We start from the raw sequence: 19,256 nt of genomic DNA on the forward strand, positions 1-19,256 counted from the left end.
GGGAGGGCGGGGTGGCGGCTTTTCCCGCCCGCCAGCTCCCGGCCAATCAGGAGCGAACAGGTCGCCCGGCGGCGGGGGCGGAGGGCGGAGGACAAGATGGCGGCCAAAGGCGGCAGGAGCGGGCTGCTCGATAAGGTACCGCGGGCCCCCCGGGGGGGTTCCTCTTCCTGGAGGCATCGTCAACCGTCTCAGAGCTGTCCGTAGAGCTGGGCTGAGCTGCGGCCACCGCGAGTTTGAGTGCCGGTCACCACAACGCCTCGATGAGGGGCATCTCCTGCCTCAGGCGTGGGGCTGTGAGGGGAGGGAGAGACGGGGGGTCGGGCTCTGCTCCCAAGGAACAAGCGACAGGACAAGGGGAAACGGCCTCAAGTTGCGCCAGGGGAGGTTGAGGTTGGATATTAGGGAAAAATTCTTCACAGAAAGGGTTGTGAAGCAACTGGAACAGGCTGCCCAGCGCAGTGGTGGAGCCACTGTGCTGCCATCCAGAGACCTGGACAGGCTGGAGAGCTGGGTGGGGAAAATTTAATGAAATAGAACAAGGGCAAGTGTAGAGTCTTTATCTGGGCAGGAACAACCCCAGGTTCCAGTGTAAGTTGGGGAATGAGCTGTAGGAGAGCAGTGTAGGGGAAAGGGACCTGGGGGTCCTGGGGACAGCAGGGTGACCATGAGCCAGCACTGGGCCCTTGTGGCCAGGAAGCCAATGGTACCTGGGGTGGGTTAGAAGGGGGTGGTCAGTAGGTCAGAGAGGTTCTCCTGCCCCTCTGCTCTGCCCTGGGGAGACCACACCTGGAATATTGTGTCCAGCTGTGGCCCCTCAGTTCCAGCAGGACAGGGAACTGCTGGAGAGAGTCCAGCGCAGCCACCAAGATGCTGAAGGGAGTGGAGCATCTCCCGTGTGAGGAAAGGCTGAGGGAGCTGGGGCTCTGGAGCTGGACAAGAGGACACTGAGGGGGGACTCATTCCTGGGGATCAATATGGAAAGGGGGAGTGTCAGGAGGATGGAGCCAGGCTCTTCTCGGTGACAACCAGTGATAGGACAAGGGGAAATGGGTACAAACTGGAACACAGGAGGTTCCACTTAAATTTGAGAAGCAACTTGTTCCTGGTGAGGGTGGCAGAGCCTGGCCCAGGCTGCCCAGGGAGGTTGTGGAGTCTCCTTCTGTGCAGACATTCCAACCCGCCTGGACACCTTCCTGTGTAACCTCATCTGGGTGTTCCTGCTCCATGGGGGGATTGTGCTGGATGAGGTTTCCAGGTCCCTTCCAACCCCTCACATTCTGGGATTCTGTAACAGGCTTAAAAAGTGTTTAGATGAGGTTCTCAGGGACATGTTTTAATGTCAGAGTTAGGTTACGGTTGGAGTCCTCAATCCTGAGGGTCTTTTGCAACCAAAATGATTCTGTTCTATGGCAGAGGTGTCAGGTGGAGCCCGGTCATATCTCACCATTTTAAAGGAGCATTTTTGTAAAGTGTCTGTCATCTTGGGTCAGTTTTAAGTGGTCGAGTGTTTGTGGCGCAGCTCTTCACAGTATTGGGCAGTCTGGGAGTTGAAACTAAAGACCTGGAGGCATTTTTCTCCACGAGATGGAATTACTTGTGTCTGTGTTTCTGGTTGCAAAAGGGTGTGTTCAGAGCGGTGTGTTTGGCATCTTTCACAGAACTTCAAAATACATGTGGCTGCAATTGTAATCACTGTGATTTTCTTTTATATATATATATATATATATATATATATATATATATATATTCATAATGTCTAAAGAGTATCGTTTTCTTGCATCTGTTTGAGATTAAATTATCCTTACTGTCACAAATAATTAGATATTTTTTCTTTAGAACTGTAGAGTCAGTTGTTGAGCAAGTTCTTTAGGGGAACCCGTCCTAATGAAATATTTCTGGCTGCCTTCTGCAAATGCGCTCAGCTTTTAGTTTTGAAATGACAGCACTTTGTGGTTAAACATTGAGAGTTCTGCACTCGAGGTGTTCCTGCTCCTCCTGCCATGTTCAGTGGGTGCTGAGGGGTCATTATTTTGGAATTAAAAGGAGTTTTTGGTGAGGGAAATAAGCTGTTGGTGCATGAATCCTGAATCCTTTATTGAGAAACCTTTTTCTTCCAGGCTTCTACCTGAAGTACATACACACACTTGATAATGTTCTATTTTCTTTTCCCTCTGTATTTAAGCTGATCATCATGCCTTCATTTCCTCCCCCAGATGACTTAAATGAAATTGGGTCATTTATGTGAAATGGGGTGTATGTATTGCTGAGGTATCATCTGGAGAATTGTGGTCTTGGGTCCATAATTTGGCAAAATATTTGTTAAATAGGAAAAAAAAAGGGTTATCACTGGGGCTTTAATGTCTTAGGATGGGTTGCTTGTTCAGTGTATCGTTTTGTACTGAACTAGTAAATTAAATCAGGGTGAGTTTAGGGAGATATGTGTTCTACCTGCCCCGTTTTTTGTCCTTCTCATGTTCTTTAAGCACTGGTGATAATCAGACAGCTCCTCCTGACCTCTCCCCATTTAACCAGGACACCCCTGAATTCCCAGTGCTGCACAGCAGCGGCCACCATCCCCCAAACACCTCGAGATTTCACCCCTTGAGCGCAACACTAAATTATTAACCACGCTCTGCTGCTAATAGAGTGAAACCTTCAAAGGTTTCGCAAACTCCAGGACTAAAACCACTTCCTGAACATCAACTGCTGCAACTGCCTTCCGCTCTTGCGCCCCAGAAGTTGCTCTTTGGGACCAGGGGATGTTGGTTGTGAGTACACTCTGGTAACACTGGTATTTTGGGGAGAGTGAAGTCCAGAATTTCTTCCTCTGAGGCAGAGTTCTTTGGAGCTCAGAGCAGATGCGCTGACTCGCTGGAGTTCTCTACAACTCTTCAAGAGGAAGAGGAGGGAACCAATGTGCAGCGAGATGGCCCTGAGTTCTGCCCCTTGCAAATCCCACTGCTGCCAGGCTTGAGCTGTACAACATCACAGTTATTTTAGAATTTTGGGAGGGGCAGAGACCTGCGGTGTGTGCTGTGAGGGAGTCAATGTGCTTCATCTGCCAAGGCTCCTCCAGCCTTGCTCGGCTGCAGCGTCACGTGTCCCCGTTTGAAAAGCTTCCGATTTTAGGATTTAGGAACAGGAGGTTACGTTCTTTTCATCCTTATAATAAAAAACACGGACTAGATGTGGAAACATTCCCCTTGAAGAGTATATATGGTTGACAGCAGCGTTTCTCTTGCAGTAGCAACAAATCTTTCTTTGTATGGCTTGACTATTTATGTTTGCAATGCCCAAAGTGCGCCATGAACATCAAAGCAATATTCAAAGAGACAAGAAGATCTTCCAGGCTAAAATTGGATGTGATGTAAATGCGTCGATGGTAGCGGCGGAAGGAATAAGTTAAGTTTGTGGCTTGCCTTCCGAGATGCGAACACCTTGAAATTTCTCCCGTAGGATTTTTCTTTGACTCCTGCTTATGAAAGAGCTTTGTGAAGAGATTTAAATGAAGACGATGGCTTGATAAATGAGCCTTGCGAGTGCTCGGATAATGAGATGTCTCCTGTGGAAGCAAACACTTGTTTTTCTGTCCCTTCTTTTGGAGTTAATGGCACAACATTCCACTGCTGCCATCCAGCTGCAGACAGCATCTTCACTCGGATGTGAACAGCTGGGGCCTGTGTGTGCTTCTAGTGTCTGATCTGTTTTGCAGCTTCCTGATATTGCATTTCTGATTTTTATTCTTTGAGTAGGAGAACCGCTGGCTGTATTTCATCTTTTGCTCTGAAGCCCTGTTCTTACACAGGTACGCTTTCAGGTACCAGAACACCGTATTTACTTCCCATTCATAGTACAGGATGTGTTCAGGACAAGTATGTTAACCTTTCATTTGGTTTTTAAAATGCAGGAGTCAAATCACATGCAAACTAAAAAACTGCTTTGAGCTAGCTGGTTTTTTTTTCCTCCATTGGGGTTTAACTCTGGGCTTTTCTTTTGAAGCCTTTAGAGCTCACACCCAAAGTGCTGAAAATTAATAACTGGTTGAAAAATACCATCTACTGGCCAGAGGAACAGGGATCATTGAATCATGGAATGGTTTGGGTTGGAAGGGACCTTCCCAGCTCCGCCAGTGCCCCCCCTGCCATGAGCAGGGACATCTTCACCAGCTCAGGTTGCTCAGAGCCCCGTCCAGCCTGGCCTGGGATGTCTCCAGGGATGGTTCAGCCACCACCTCTCTGGCCAACCTGGGCCAGGCTCTCACCACCCTCAGGGCAACAATTTCTTCCTCCTGTCCAACCTGAATCTCCCCTTGTTTAGTTTTAAACCATCACCTCTTGTCCTATGGCAACAGGTCCTGCTCAAAATCTGTCCCCATCTTTCTTAAGGGCACCTTTAAAGGCTGCACTAAGATCTCCCTGGAGCTTCTCTTCTCCAGCTGAACACCCCAGCTCCCTCAGCCTGTCCTCCCAGCAGAGCTGTTCCAGCCCCGCATCATTCCTGTGGCTCCTCTGGCCCCTTTCCAGCAGGTCCATGTGTGTCCTGTGCTGAGGACCCCAAAGCTGCAGGTGGAGTCTCACCAACATTTGTATCTGCGGGGTTCCAGAGGACACCAGTGCAGTGTCACCTTCCTTCCCCACCCCCACAGAAAAAACAGGGCTGTTCTGCAGAGCCAAGACCCAGGGACACTTTCCCCTCTGTTTTGGGGTGAGCACTTGGTAGTCAGGGCCAAATTTCCATCTCTCTTCCAAGTTGGCCATCAATCAAAGGTTTTACCCACCGTTGCACTGGTTTATAGACATCAGTGTATAGACGTCTATACGTTTCTGTGCTTCATGGATGTTAATTGTTTTCTTTGAGCGCCTCCTTCTGCTCCTTCTTCCACGGCATTGATGCTCTGGGTGCCAGTGCAGCGTCCCAGCCTCTCCCCAGCCCTTTGGTCCTGCACATCAGCCTGGAAGGAGAGAAGTAGCAGCAGGTGCTGTACCTTGTTAGAGAAATAACCTCAGGGGAACATCATGACCAAGGTAACAGGAGGGCTGAAGCTGTGGGGCGTTGGAACAGGCTGCCCAGGGCAGTGCTGGAGTCACCATCCCCGGAGGGTTGGACAGATGGACATGAGGTTCTCAGGGACATGGGGCAGTGAGAGGGGTGGGGGAACAGTTGGACTTGATGATCTTGAGGGTCTTTTCCAACCAAAATGATTCTGTGTCGCCATTACAAGATCCCTTCTGGCATGAACTGCCCTGGGATTATCAAACCATTACAGTCCTGCAGCAGAACAGCCTCAGTCACACAGAAGCCTGAACAAGAACTGAAAAGCCGCTCATTGCTTTGGGAAGTTTTTTTCCCCAGCAATAGCTTTATTAAAAGAAAAAAAGAAGTTACATGGGCTTTACATCTCCCCCTGAAAGTGCTGGTTCTATTAGAGATCGGTATCAGTTGTATATCTCTGATGTTATCTGGCAGTTCCAGAATCAGGAGGTTTGGGACAGAGAACAAGAAGCGATGATTCAGTTCTGGCTCTGTCACGGGTTTCCTGCATATACATTATTACAGTAGCGTCTCACAGACATTATTATGGCAACGCCTCAATTTACATCCAGATTTTCCCCCCTCTGCAAATCCCTTCTGCAAGTGAAGTGTTACCAGTTCTGTGTTTCCAGAGTTCCTGTAAAATACCTTTAAAATCTTTAGGGTTTTTTTATTTTTTAAAAGAACTGAAGCTTTAGTTTCATTTATTTCTTGATTCCTGTGCTTTTCTGATTGGTATTTTCCAACTATTCTGTCTTCAAATATATCTAGAAAGCTGTTGGTTTTATTTGGGAGGAGAAGTTTTAGCACAAACCTCGATTCCATCCCCTCAGGCTTTAGGAGTTAAAAACATACATAATAAGATTGACAATGAGATTGTGCTTTAATACCAGGTAAAAAATGCAGTTGCCAGTAGCAAGATCTCCAATATTAAACATTTAATCATAAAATATATCACTTGAGTGATATCTTCTCAAGTATCTCTGGATTCTTGCTCTAATTTAGGAACAAGCTGGAGAACGCCATCATGTTTTATACTAAGGATTGTCTCGGTTTAGCCCTGGAAATGTGGAAAACTTACTCAAAATATTTGCTGGGGTCTGGTTTTCACTTCTTCAAAATTATTCGTTTAGTGGCTTTTGGATGAAGAAAATAAAAATCGCAAGTATACTCAAAGGCAGATCTGGTCTGTCCTGCAGCAGTTTCTCGTGGTATTAAAAACTTCTCATTCACTTTGTTCTTTATTATTTGTAAAAAGCAGCAGGGGGAAGGGTTGAGCAGCTGTAAATATTGAGCTTTTTCAGGGTTATTTATCGAGAACAAAAATAAGCTTTGCCGGCTGAATCATGAGTACAATAAATAACATAATATTTCCATTTCTGAGCTCAGCATTCAGTTTTTTGCATATCCAGTAGCGAATCTACCTGTGCTGCGTCTTGTATGTGTTTTACCAATCAATATTTTTAATCTTTAAAATATCAGGATTTTTCTAGTTCTTGATACTTTAATCTACAAAGAAGTAGCTACATAAAACATTTTGTACCTTACACTAATGTGAGAGTTCTTTCCCAATTTCCTATGACTTTTAAATGCTTCTGGCTGTTGCTTTTGTCCCTTGTAAACCAGTCCTTGCATGTGCACGTACGGCGATGTTTATTGTGCCCCTAATAATTCATATTTAAGGAGCCTGGAGGAGAATCGGGATTTTCCCCACACAAGCACGGAGCGAGTAAATCAGGTTTTACATCTTATTCTAAAATGATTTCATTCCTGCTAGAGAAGGGAAATGAGCTCTTGTGACAGGTAGATAATAAATCCAACTTGTGAGCATCAGGAGCGGGGAAATAATACACGTGACATTGAGAATTTTATCTAATGGCAGCTAAAAATTGGAGCTCAGCTCGCTCAACTGTTTGAAATAATCGATGATTTAAAATACACAGGGCTCAATCTCATGTGTCTGTGGCTAAAAGAAAGAGCGTCACCAACAAATAATATCATTCAGAGGAAAATTAACCCCTTTGGAAAGCTGAGGTGTATCTGAGATTAGTTATTGATGAAGGATTTGCTTTTGAGGAAAAATCTGAATATCGAAGAGTGAATATAAATCTGAATATATAAGAGTCTTTTGGCTTCATTCTAGAGGATGGTCTCACTGAAACTTCATTTCTTGTTCTTGCCTTTATTTTCTCAAGTTGCAGGTGCCTTGAAATCTTCCTGCTCTCTTTAACCCCCCAAAATTCAATTTGTAACAGTTTGGCTGAAAACCTTGAATATATTCAACAGCAAGAATTCAATCATAAGTGATGCTTTCTGTGGATGGCAGCGGGAGCAGCAAACGCAGAACAAAATTAGAGTAAAACTGATGTAAAAGTCACTTCAATATTTTTTTTCCAGTATTCATGACAAGATGTATAAGCTTAAATTCACAAGAAAAATGGGGTTTTTGGCACAATAAAGCTGTATATGAGGCCTTGGATTCCGTCTCTGGTCAGGTTTTCCCAAACAGTTTGACATTTTTTGGGTTGTTTCCTGTCTTTGTGCTCACGACAGGGAAAAAAACATATTAAAATGAAGGACTAACCTGTGCTAAATTCTCTTAACACCGTTTGGTTTCCGTTGCAGTGGAAGATCGACGACAAACCGGTCAAAATCGACAAGTGGGACGGTTCAGCTGTCAAAAATTCCTTGGACGATTCTGCTAAAAAAGTACGTTCTGCAGCCGTTGATTCCTCCCTATTGGGAAACGCTTCGTTTCCTTTTTAAAGGAAACATTTCATTTTAAAAATCTGTCGAATATTTGGTTTGATTGTAAAGAAGCTGTAACGTTTGAACTCAGTCTTAAAGGTTTTTTCCAACCAAAATGGTTTTATGATTCTCTCTCTTGCGATTCCCATGGCTAAAGCAGAGGTTGGGCTTTACATCATCAATTATTGCCATGTGTGATACAGACATTAGTTCTTTATAAAGTTATTCTCACTTTACCAATATAATTAAGGTTATTTTATCAAAATATTATCCAGGAGCGGTTTGTAAAATGTCCGAAAACCCCCAAATAAACCCGTCTGCCTGTTTCTCCTGCAGGTTCTCCTGGAAAAGTACAAATACGTTGAAAATTTCCGTTTGATCGATGGCCGCCTCATCATCTGCACAATCTCCTGTCTCTTCGCCATCGTGGCCCTGATTTGGGATTACCTGCACCCCTTCCCCGAGTCCAAACCCGTGCTCGCCTTTTGTGTCGTATCATATCCTTTACAAATATTTGGGTTTACACCAAAAAGGTTTTATTTTCCTCGCACAAAACCCTTCTCTGTATTCCCCTTTTCAGGCCTGCGGGTATTTTACTTCCCGTGATGTGGAGATCAGCTGCTAATTAAATAGTTTTCATGCGAGGATAAAAGAAATAAATCAGCTGATCAGCTCTTGAGGTGATTTCCCAGATCTCAGACTCCTCCGCTTTGGGGTGTTCATCTCAAACTGAAGATCAGCCCTTGAAAGCTTTCGGGGGGTTTTTTTGTGCGTTTCAGTTATTATTTTAATTTTGCCTTTAGCATAATTACAGAGACGTCTGTTCTTTCCTAATATGACAGCTCAGGTACTGAGAGTGACGAGTAAAACACATAACTCTTCATCACAGACACCCATGAAGTTTTTACAACCTAAATATCATTGATAGTTGAGCGGAGCTTTCCAAGAGCTGCTCCCAGGCCGAATTTTGAGGGTAATTCTGATGGTGCTGGGAGCCTGGAAACTTGTTGCTGGCCTGGGAGTCATTGTACTAGTCAGGGCCGCATGGGCGATGATTTTATTATTCCAGGCTACAGTTTTTCTGATTGGTTTTCAGCACAAATGTTGAGATAATTTGTCTTGCTGCACTACAAATTATATAATTTCCAAAATAATCACAGAATCCCAGAATGTCAGGGGTTGGAAGGGACCTGGAAAGCTCATCCAGTGCAATCCCCCCATGGAGCAGGAACACCCAGATGAGGTTACACAGGAAGGTGTCCAGGCGGGTTGGAATGTCTGCACAGAAGGAGACTCCACAACCCCCTGGGCAGCCTGGGCCAGGCTCTGCCACCCTCACCAGGAACAAGTTGCTTCTCATATTTAAGTGGAACCTCCTGTGTTCCAGTTTGTACCCATTGCCCCTTGTCCTGTCATTGGTTGTCACCGAGAAGAGCCTGGCTCCATCCTCCTGACACTCACCCTTTAGATATCTGTAACCATGAATGAGTCCCCCCTCAGTGTCCTCTTGTCCAGCTCCAGAGCCCCAGCTCCCTCAGCCTTTCCTCACACGGGAGATGCTCCACTCCCTTCAGCATCTTGGTGGCTGCGCTGGACTCTCTCCAGCAGTTCCCTGTCCTGCTGGAACTGAGGGGCCACAACTGGACACAATATTCCAGCTGTGGTCTCCCCAGGGCAGAGCAGAGGGGCAGGAGAACCTCTCTGACCTACTGACCACCCCCTTCTAACCCACCCCAGGTACCATTGGCTTCCTGGCCACAAGGGCCCAGTGCTGGCTCATGGTCACCCTGCTGTCCCCAGGACCCCCAGGTCCCTTTCCCCTACACTGCTCTCTAATAGGTCATTCCCCAACTTGTACTGGAGTTGTAACCTGGGGTTAAAATAAGAGAGATTAATTGCTTGGTCTGTGCTTAGGAGGAACACACAGCGATGAATTCCGTGGCTCCTTTGGTCTCATGTTTTTCCCACTATCTTCCAACAGCTGTTGCACCAAAATTTAGCAAAATCATGAAAAATGGGATTTTATTGTAATTTTCACTTTATTTTATGCTTTCACAAACAAATATTCCATGGCCGTCATGTAGGGAGTTGTTGTTTTCCCTGCGGCGTCTGGGCATCAACTGATGCTCTTGTGTGACAGCAAAGGTTTAATAATTGTTATTTGGTTATAATTTGATTTCTCAAGCTCACGAGGCATCGGCCAAACATCCGCTTTGGAATTATAACAGCGGGAGAGGTGGTTAAATGAGCAATTTCTCTGCCTAATTTCTACTTCAGATTATTAATACAACTTCTTAGTTTCCTTAACTGTTCTTGCACATATTTTGTGATGATGGGAATCCTGACTATCTATACCTCATATAAAGAAAAGAGTATTTTCCTCGTAGCCCACAGAAAAGACCCAGCGGGGATGGACCCCGATGACGTTTGGCAACTTTCCTCCAGTCTCAAACGGTATCGATTCACAAAAAAACCCTGATTTTTAGGCTCATTCCTAAAGAAGAGAGGGGAACATATCGATGTTTCTGCAATTTTTGCGGCTTCCTGGGCAACTTGTGATTAATATTCGCCACGGGATATTATTACTTACAATTAACGGCGATCCGTGACGGGCTCGTCTGCACCATTTCCTCCCGTATCGCTGCGTAGAATCCCCCTAAATATTTTCCTTTCATTTTTCTACCTACAAACTTGTTTTTGTATCCTCAAAATCGCCATCCCGATCTAGAAACGGGAGCAGAGCCGAGCGATTTTCTGCCGTGAATGTTCACGTTGCGCTTCTCTTTAAATCGGGGGGGGAGGGGGGGGGGGGGATTAAGCGCAAAGAGTATAAAAATCTTTGATTAAATTATAATTAACGCCTGCATGTTGCAGCTGCTGGTGTCTATGTGGCAACCTCCACTCTCAGGGGCTTTCCCCTTAATTTGAGGGTTCCTCACCAGCTTTACGTTAAGCCAGGCTTAAATTCCATTCTGAAATCTCTGCAGTTCCTCACCAGTTTGACGTTAAGCCAGGCTTAAATCCTTCTCTGAAATCTTTGCCATTCCTCACCAGCTTTACATTACAGAGTCACAGAATGTTAGGGATTGGAAGGGACCTGGAAAGATAAGCCAGTCTTAAATCCTGCTCTGAAATCTCTCTGCCATTCTCACCAGCTTTACGTTAAGCCAGGCTTAAATCCTACTCTGAAATCTCTCTGCCGTTCCTCACCAGCTTTACATTACAGAATCACAGAAATTAAGGGATTGGGAGGGACCTGGAAAGATAAGCCAGTCTTAAATCCTGCTCTGAAATGTCTCTACTATTCTTTACCAGCTTTACGTTAAGCCAGGCTTAAATCCAGCTCTGAAATATCTCTGCTGTTCCTCACCAGCTTTACATTACAGAATCACAGAAATTAAGGGATTGGAAGGGACCTGGAAAGATAAGACAGGCTTAAATCCTGCTCTGAAATCTCTCTGCCATTCTCACCAGCTTTACGTTAAGCCAGGCTTAAATCCTACTCTGAAATCTCTCTGCCGTTCCTCACCAGCTTTACATTACAGAATCACAGAAATTAAGGGATTGGGAGGGACCTGGAAAGATAAGCCAGTCTTAAATCCTGCTCTGAAATGTCTCTACTATTCTTTACCAGCTTTACGTTAAGCCAGGCTTAAATCCAGCTCTGAAATATCTCTGCTGTTCCTCACCAGCTTTACATTACAGAATCACAGAAATTAAGGGATTGGAAGGGACCTGGAAAGATAAGACAGGCTTAAATCCTGCTCTGAAATCTCTCTGCCATTCTCACCAGCTTTACGTTAACCCAGGCTTAAATCCTACTCTGAAATCTCTCTGCCGTTCCTCACCAGCTTTACATTACAGAATCACAGAAATTAAGGGATTGGGAGGGACCTGGAAAGATAAGCCAGTCTTAAATCCTGCTCTGAAATGTCTCTACTATTCTTTACCAGCTTTACGTTAAGCCAGGCTTAAATCCAGCTCTGAAATATCTCTGCTGTTCCTCACCAGCTTTACATTACAGAATCACAGAAAGTTAGGGATTGGAAGGGACCTGGAAAGATAAGCCAGGCTTAAATCCTGCTCTGAAATGTCTCTGCTATTCTTTACCAGCTTTACATTAAGCCAGGCTTAAATCCACCTCTGAAATATCTCTGCCATTCCTCACCAGCTTTACGTTAAGCCAGGCTTAAATCCTGCTCCAAAATCTCTTTGCCTTTCCTCACAAGCTTTACATTAAGCCAGGCTTAAATCCTGCTCTGAAATCTGCCACTCGTCACCAGCTTTACGTTAAGCCAAGCTTAAATCCTACTCTGAAATCTCACTGCCATTCTTCACCAGCTTTACATTAAGCCAAGCTTAAATCCTACTCTGAAATCTCTCTGCCATTCTTCACCAGCTTTACATTACAGAATCACAGAAATTAAGGGATTGGAAGGGACCTGGAAATATAAGACAGGCTTAAATCCTGCTCTGAAATGTCTCTACTATTCTTTACCAGCTTTACATTAAGCCAGGCTTAAATCCAGCTCTGAAATATCTCTGCCATTCCTCACCAGCTTTACTTTATGGCAGGCTTAAATCCTGCTCTGAAATCTCTCTGCCATTCTTCACCAGCTTTACATTAAACCAGGCTTAAATCCGGCTCTGAAGTCTCTCTGGTACTCCTCACCAGCTTTACATTACAGAATCACAGAATGTTAGGGATTGGAAGGGACCTGGAAAGATAAGCCAAGCTTAAATCCTGCTCTGAAATCTCTCTGCTGTTCCTCACCAGCTTTACATTAAGCCAGGCTTAAATCCTGCTCCGAAATCTCTCTGCCACTCCTCATCAGCTTTACATTAAGCCAAGCTTAAATCCTAATCTGAAATCTCTCTGCCATTCTTCACCAGCTTTACATTAAGCCAAGCTTAAATCCTACTCTGAAATATCTCTGCCATTCTTCACCAGCTTTACATTAAGCCAAGCTTAAATTCTACTCTGAAATCTCTCCCCCATTCCTCACCAGCTTTACATTACAGAATCACAGAATGTTAGGGATTGGAAGGGACCTGGAAAGATAAGCCAGGCTTAAATCCTGCTCTGAAATCTCTCTGCCATTCCTCACCAGCTTTACATTAAGCCAGGCTTTCTCTTTGCCATTCTTCACCAGCTTTACATTAAGCCAAGCTTAAATCCTACTCTGAAATCTCTCTGCCATTCCTCACCAGCTTTACATTACAGAATCACAGAATGTTAGGGATTGGAAGGGACCTGGAAAGATAAGCCAGGCTTAAATCCTGCTCTGAAATTTCTCTGCCATTCCTCACCAGCTTTACATTAAGCCAGGCTTTCTCTTTACCACTCCTCACCAGCTTTACATTAAGCCAAGCTTAAATCCTACTCTGAAATCTCTCCCCCATTCCTCACCAGCTTTACATTACAGAATCACAGAATGTTAGGGATTGGAAGGGACCTGGAAAGATAAGCCAGGCTTAAATCGTGCTCTGAAATCTCTCTGCCATTCCTCACCAGCTTTACATTAAGCCAGGCTTTCTCTTTGCCACTCCTCACCAGCTTTACATTAAGCCAAGCTTAAATCCTACTCTGAAATCTCTCCCCCATTCCTCACCAGCTTTACATTACAGAATCACAGAATGTTAGGGATTAGAAGGGACCTGGAAAGATAAGCCAGGCTTAAATCCTGCTCTGAAATCTCTCCCCCATTTCTCACCAGCTTTACATTAAGCCAGGCTTTCTCTTTGCCATTCTTCACCAGCTTTACATTAAGCCAAGCTTAAATCCTACTCTGAAAACTCTCTGCCATTCCTCACCAGCTTTACATTACAGAATCACAGAATGTTAGGGATTGGAAGGGACCTGGAAAGATAAGCCAGGCTTAAATCCTGCTCTGAAATCTCTCTGCCATTCCTCACCAGCTTTACATTAAGCCAGGCTTTCTCTTTGCCATTCTTCACCAGCTTTACATTAAGCCAGGCTTTCTCTTTGCCATTCTTCACCAGCTTTACATTAAGCCAAGCTTAAATCCTACTCTGAAATCTCTCTGCCATTCCTCACCAGCTTTACATTACAGAACCACAGAACGTTAGGGATCGGAAGGGACCTCGAAAGATAAGCCAGGCTTAAACCCCGCTCTGAAATCTCTCTGCCCTTCGCAGGTTCGACGACAAGTACACCCTGAAGTTGACGTTCATCAGCGGGAAAACCAAACAGCAGAGGGAAGCCGAGTTCACCAAATCCATCGCCAAATTCTTCGACGCCAACGGGACTCTGGTCATGGAGGCGTACGAACCCGAGGTGTCCAAGCTCCACGACACTCTGGCCCTGGAGAAGAAAATCAAATGATCCCCGACCCCGCAAACGCGCTCAATTCCCCCCAATAAAGTCAAAACGGCTAAAAAAAGCGAACGACCACCTCTATTTTTGTCCTGAAATCCTAGCGGGTTGTGGATAAAGCGGGACTTTTAAGCTTAGATCGTGGATTTTCAGCAGCTTTTGTGCTTCTGCCACCCCTTGCGTGGAGGATTTGGGGACGCTTGGGAGGGGACACTTGTCACCGATGCTCCCCCGGAATCCTCCTTTTTTACTTGTCAGTGTGGGGTGTTGATAATCTGCATTTCACCCTCGCTTTTCCCCTTTCCGTTGGGAATTCAGGACAAAATCCTTCTGTAAAACAACCGTCCGCTCGCAAACACGGTTTTTCTTTATTTTTGTATTTATCTAATAATGGTTAAGGGATTGTTTTATATAAGAAAACCTTTGGGGGGGGGAGTTAATTATGCTACTTCTGTAGGTCCGGCTTATCTATAAGGTGAAAAACAATGCAAGCGAAGGGTTTTTCCCCGCTGCGAAAATGGCATTTTCTAATCGAATTAATAAAATATCGATGTTTTTTTTTTCAATAAAACGGAAGAACAGACGTTGAACGTGTCCTGCGGTTCCTCTGGGGTGTTTGCGGGCTCAGGGCGGGGGGCGGATCCTCGTTAAACCGCCTCCCCCCCCGCAGGAAGGGGCGGGATGGGGAGGAGCGGGGCGGACCTGGAGCGGCGGAGGCGGCTGGAGCGGGGGGTGAGCGGGGAAACGGGGGGAAATTGGGGTACGGGGCGGGGTGGGAAGGGATAGGAATTGGGGGGGTCAGGGGAAGGGGGTACGGGAGGGTCTGGGCATGGCGGGGGTTCGATGCGTGCGGGGAGTCGGGTTGTGGGGGTGCAAGAGGTTTTGGGGCACGGGGGGGTCGGTGAGTACTCGGGGTATGGGGGTGTGGGAGGTTTTGGGGCACGGGGGGGTCGGTGAGTACTTGGGGTATGGGGGTGTGGGAGGTTTTGGGGCACGGGGGGGGCGGGGGGGACTCGGGGTATGGGGGTGTGGGAGGTTTTGGGGCACGGGGGGGTCGGTGAGTACTCGGGGTATGGGGGTGCGGGAGGTTTTGGGGCACGGGGGGTCGGTGAGTACTCGGGGTATGGGGGTGCGGGAGGTTTTGGGGCACGGGGGGTCGGTGAGTACTTGGAGTTGGGGTATGGGATGCGTGAGGTTTTGGGGCGCGGGGGGGTCGGTGAGTACTTGGAGTTGGGGTATGGGGTGTGGGAGGTTTTGGGGCGCAGGGGGGTCGGTGCGTGCAGGGAGTTGCGCTATGGGGGTGCAGCGGGGGGTGCAAGGAGGGATTGGCGTGTGGGGGGGTCGGTGCATGCAGGGGTGTAGGGGTGTCGGGCTGTGGGGGTGCAAGAGGTTTTGGGGCACGGGGGGGGTCGGTGAGTGCCTGGAATTGGGGTATGGGGGTTCAGGTGGGGGTTGGGCATGGGGGGGGCATCGGTGTGTTCAGGGAGTCGGGTTTTGGGGGTACAGGAGGTTTTTGGGCATGGGGGGATACAGGGGGGTCGGTGTGTGCAGGGAGTCGGGTTTTGGGTGTGCAAGGAGGGTTAGGGCATGGGGGGGCATTGGTGAGTGCATGGAGTTGGGTTTTGGGGGTGCAGGAGGTTTTGGGGCACGGGAGGGGTCGGTGAGTACACGGAGTCAGGTTTTGGGGGTGCAGGAGGTTATTGGGCATGGGGGGGGTACAGGGGAATCACGTGCAGGGAGTCAGGTTTTGGGGGTGCAGGAGGTTTTTGGGCATGGGAAGGTATGGGGTAGTCGGTGCATGCCAGGAATTGGGCTATGGGGGTGCAAGGGGGTCTGGGTTTTTGGGGTGGCGGGGTGGGTCGATGTATGCAGGGAGTTGGGGTATGGGGGTGCTAGAGGTTTTGGGACATGGGAGGGCACAGGGGGGTTGGTGTGTGCAGGGAGTTGGGATTTGGGGGTGCAGGGGGGGTTCAAGCATGGTGGGGTATGGGGGCATCAGTGTGTGCAGGGAGTCGGGTTGTGGGCATGTAGGAGGTTTTGGGGCACAGGGGGGGTCAGTGCATGCAGGAAGTGGGGTTATGGGGGTGCAGAGGTGGGGGACGGGGCCTTTGGGCATGGGGGGTCATGGGGGAGGTTGGTGAATGCAGGAGTGTAGGGGAATCAGACTGGGGGCTTGCGGGGGGGGACATAGAGGAGTCAGACTATGGGGGTGCAGGGGGAGGTGCAAGGGGGTCTGGGCATAATGGGGGGTTCAGTGCCTGCAGGGTGTAGGGGGGGCACAGGCCATGGGGGCTGCAGGAGGGGAGGGGGGTGCATGGGGAATGGGGGTGCATGGGGGGGGATTTGGGCATTGGGGTTGCATGGGGGGGATTGGGGCCTGGGGGGTGCATTGGGAGTGGGGGGTACATGGGGAGGAGTGCAGGAGGGGATTTGGGCATTGGGGGTGTATGGGGGGGATGCAGGGGGACATTGGGGGTACATGGGGAATGGGGGCGCATGGCCAGGGGGACTCTGGGCTGGGGACACCAGGGGTGTTAAAGCTGGGGGGAGATGGGGGTCCCGGGCAGTGCAGAGCCCTTGCAAACAGCTTCGGGGGGATGTGGGGTGACCCTGTGAGGGGTTCCGCTCTCACCCCCCACCCCCCCATTCCACCCCACTCAGGCCCCAGCGAGGCCACCATGTCCCAGTCTGTCACCTGCCTGAAGGTGAGTCCCCATCCATACCCGCACCCTGGGGGACATGGAGCCACCCTACCTGCACCCTGGGGGACATGGGGCCACCCCTCTTTTACCAGAATTTAACCCTTTAGCCTCTGCCTGTGCCACCCTGCCAGCAGTGGGGGGATGGCCGAGAGACCCCCCCATCCCCATCACCACCGGGATCTCCGCTCGGCTTCCCCGGCGAGACGCTGTTCCGGCAGGGAAACGGGGTCACCTACCGCATCCCGGCTCTGCTCTACGTGCCCCCCACCGCCACCTTCCTGGCCTTTGCCGAGAAACGCTCCTCAGCCAGGGATGAGGACGCCAAGTTCCTGGTGCTGCGCCGGGGCTGCCGGGACGGCTCCTCGGTCAAGGTAAAAATACAACTGGGCTGGAGGAACAAGCTGTGACCTCCATCCCCGGGAGCGATGCCAGGGCGTTTGGGGTTCGGTGACACACACAGACTTTGGGGACAGGCTTTTGAGCAGGGCCTGTTGCCATAGGACAAGGGTGATGGTTTGAAACTAAAGGAGGGAGATTCAGGCCAGACGTGAGGGAGAAATTGTTGCCCTGAGGGTGGTGAGAGCCTGTCCCAGGTTGGCCAGAGAGGTGGTGGATGAACCATCCCTGGAGACATCCCAGGCCAGGCTGGACGGGGCTCTGAGCAACCTGAGCTGCTGAAGATGTCCCTGCTCATGGCAGGGGGGGCACTGGGGGAACTGGGAAGGTCTCTTCAACCCAAACCATTCTATGATTCCATGACACTGGTTGCTGAGCCCGTTTTCCTCCTCGCCGCCAGTGGGGTCCGCTGGAGGAGCTGTCGGCGCTGGTGCTGCCCGGCCGCCGCACCATGAACCCCTGTCCCCTTTACGACGCGACGAGCGGCGTCATCTTCCTCTTCTGCATCTGTGTGGAGCGGGGCAAGACAGAGCGGCGCCAAATCTGGCGGGGCTGCAGCGCCGCCCGCCTCTGCTATTCCACCAGCGCCGACAGCGGCCGCACCTGGACCGCACTGCGGGACGTGACGGACCAAGCCATCGGCAGCGACCTGTCCCGCTGGGCCACCTTCGCCGTGGGGCCGGGCCACGGCGTCCAGCTGGGCTCGGGGCGCCTGGTGGTGCCGGCGTATGCCTACTACGTGCACCGGCGCTTGTGCGGGGCCGTGCCACTGCCGTGCTGCACCCGCCAGCACGCCCTCGTCTTCTACAGCGACGACGGCGGGCGCAGCTGGCACAAGGGCGACCTGGTCGCCGGCGGCGAAACGGGCGAGTGCCAAGTGGCTGAGATAATCCGGGACGATGCCCAGCGGCCCGTGCTCTACTGCAACGCCCGGGCGGCGCGGGGCTGCCGGGCCGTGGCGTTCAGCACCGACCGCGGGATGCGCTTCGGGCGCTCGGCGCGGTGCAAAGAGCTGGGGGAGCCGCCGCGGGGGTGCCAGGGCAGCGTGGTGAGCTTCCCCGCGCCCGCCGGGGACACCCCCACGTGGTTACTGTACTCCCATCCCACCGACCGGCACCGCCGGAGCGATTTGGGCGTCTATCTCAACCCCTCGCCGCTGGACGGGGCGGGATGGAGGCGCCCGTGGGTGCTGCGCCCGGGGCCGGCGGGTTATTCCGACCTGGCCGTCTGTCCCGGCGGCGGTTTCGGCTGCTTGTTCGAGTGCGGCGAGAGCAGCGCCTGCGAGGAAATCGCCTTCTGCCTCTTCGCCCTGGGCGAGCAGAACCTCCAAGCTTTTTAAAATGGACCGATTTTAGATGGGGGTCACTCCCGATTACCAGCGGCCGGTGGCGCCCGCACCTCACCGGGGGCCTTTGCGATGCGCAGGAGGCTCCGCATCACATAGGTTTTATTTAATTAGCGCTTTGCTTTTTAATCACCCAGCAGATAGAGATGTTGGTGTCCTGGGCAGAGTGAAGAATATGCTGACACAGCACCCGAAATTCCACTGCTTTGCCAAAAATTGGTGGCAGCAAAAAAGCAAAAGGTGCCACCAAGAGCAGCCAGTCCCCTGTGGGAAAGTACCGGAAAGTGGTTGGTTTAGTTAAAAATACCAGTGATTTCTGTCTCCCCGCCACATGGCAGAGAATCTGCTTTTTTACCCCTTTTTTATCCTGTTTTCAGATTCAGGGCGAGTTTTGCCCCATATTCTCATGGGGAAAACCACTCAGATCTTGAGGGTTTTTTAATTCTGCTCCGTAGGGGATAGGCTGTGGCATCGCCAGAGTGACAGTGGCCACACATCCCCGTGCGGCTGCCAAATAAAGTTGTCCCAAAAATGGGTGGAATCCAAGCAATATTGGGAGCATCGTCACCTCCTGCTCCCTCCCATCACTACATTTTGATCACCTGGAAGAGAAGAAACCTCCCTCAAGATCATGGGGTTACAGGGGTGTTTTTGGGGGGTGTCATTCCTGGGATGGACGTCTTACCAGTAGCGCTGG

At 49.4% G+C, this 19,256-nt stretch overlaps 2 protein-coding genes across 2 annotated transcripts; both read left to right on the forward strand.

Moving 5' to 3' along the window:
• Positions 1 to 16: 16 nt before the first annotated feature.
• On the forward strand, positions 17 to 14,700 carry SPCS2 (signal peptidase complex subunit 2). The gene is made up of 5 exons (XM_065070192.1): positions 17 to 135; positions 7,657 to 7,740; positions 8,116 to 8,276; positions 10,099 to 10,233; positions 13,939 to 14,700. Exons 1-5 carry the CDS (start codon positions 97 to 99, stop codon positions 14,123 to 14,125), a joined length of 606 nt encoding a protein of 201 aa, XP_064926264.1. The 5' UTR covers positions 17 to 96; the 3' UTR covers positions 14,126 to 14,700.
• A 237-nt stretch (positions 14,701 to 14,937) lies between these two features.
• NEU3 (neuraminidase 3) lies at positions 14,938 to 19,105 on the forward strand. Its single transcript, XM_065068585.1, has 4 exons — positions 14,938 to 15,017; positions 16,778 to 16,821; positions 16,926 to 17,189; positions 17,615 to 19,105. Exons 1-4 carry the CDS (start codon positions 14,960 to 14,962, stop codon positions 18,551 to 18,553), a joined length of 1,305 nt encoding a protein of 434 aa, XP_064924657.1. The 5' UTR covers positions 14,938 to 14,959; the 3' UTR covers positions 18,554 to 19,105.
• Positions 19,106 to 19,256: the final 151 nt, after the last annotated feature.

This window comes from Columba livia, chromosome 1, assembly GCF_036013475.1.
Source record: "Columba livia isolate bColLiv1 breed racing homer chromosome 1, bColLiv1.pat.W.v2, whole genome shotgun sequence".
NCBI classification, from domain to species: Eukaryota; Metazoa; Chordata; class Aves; order Columbiformes; family Columbidae; genus Columba; species Columba livia.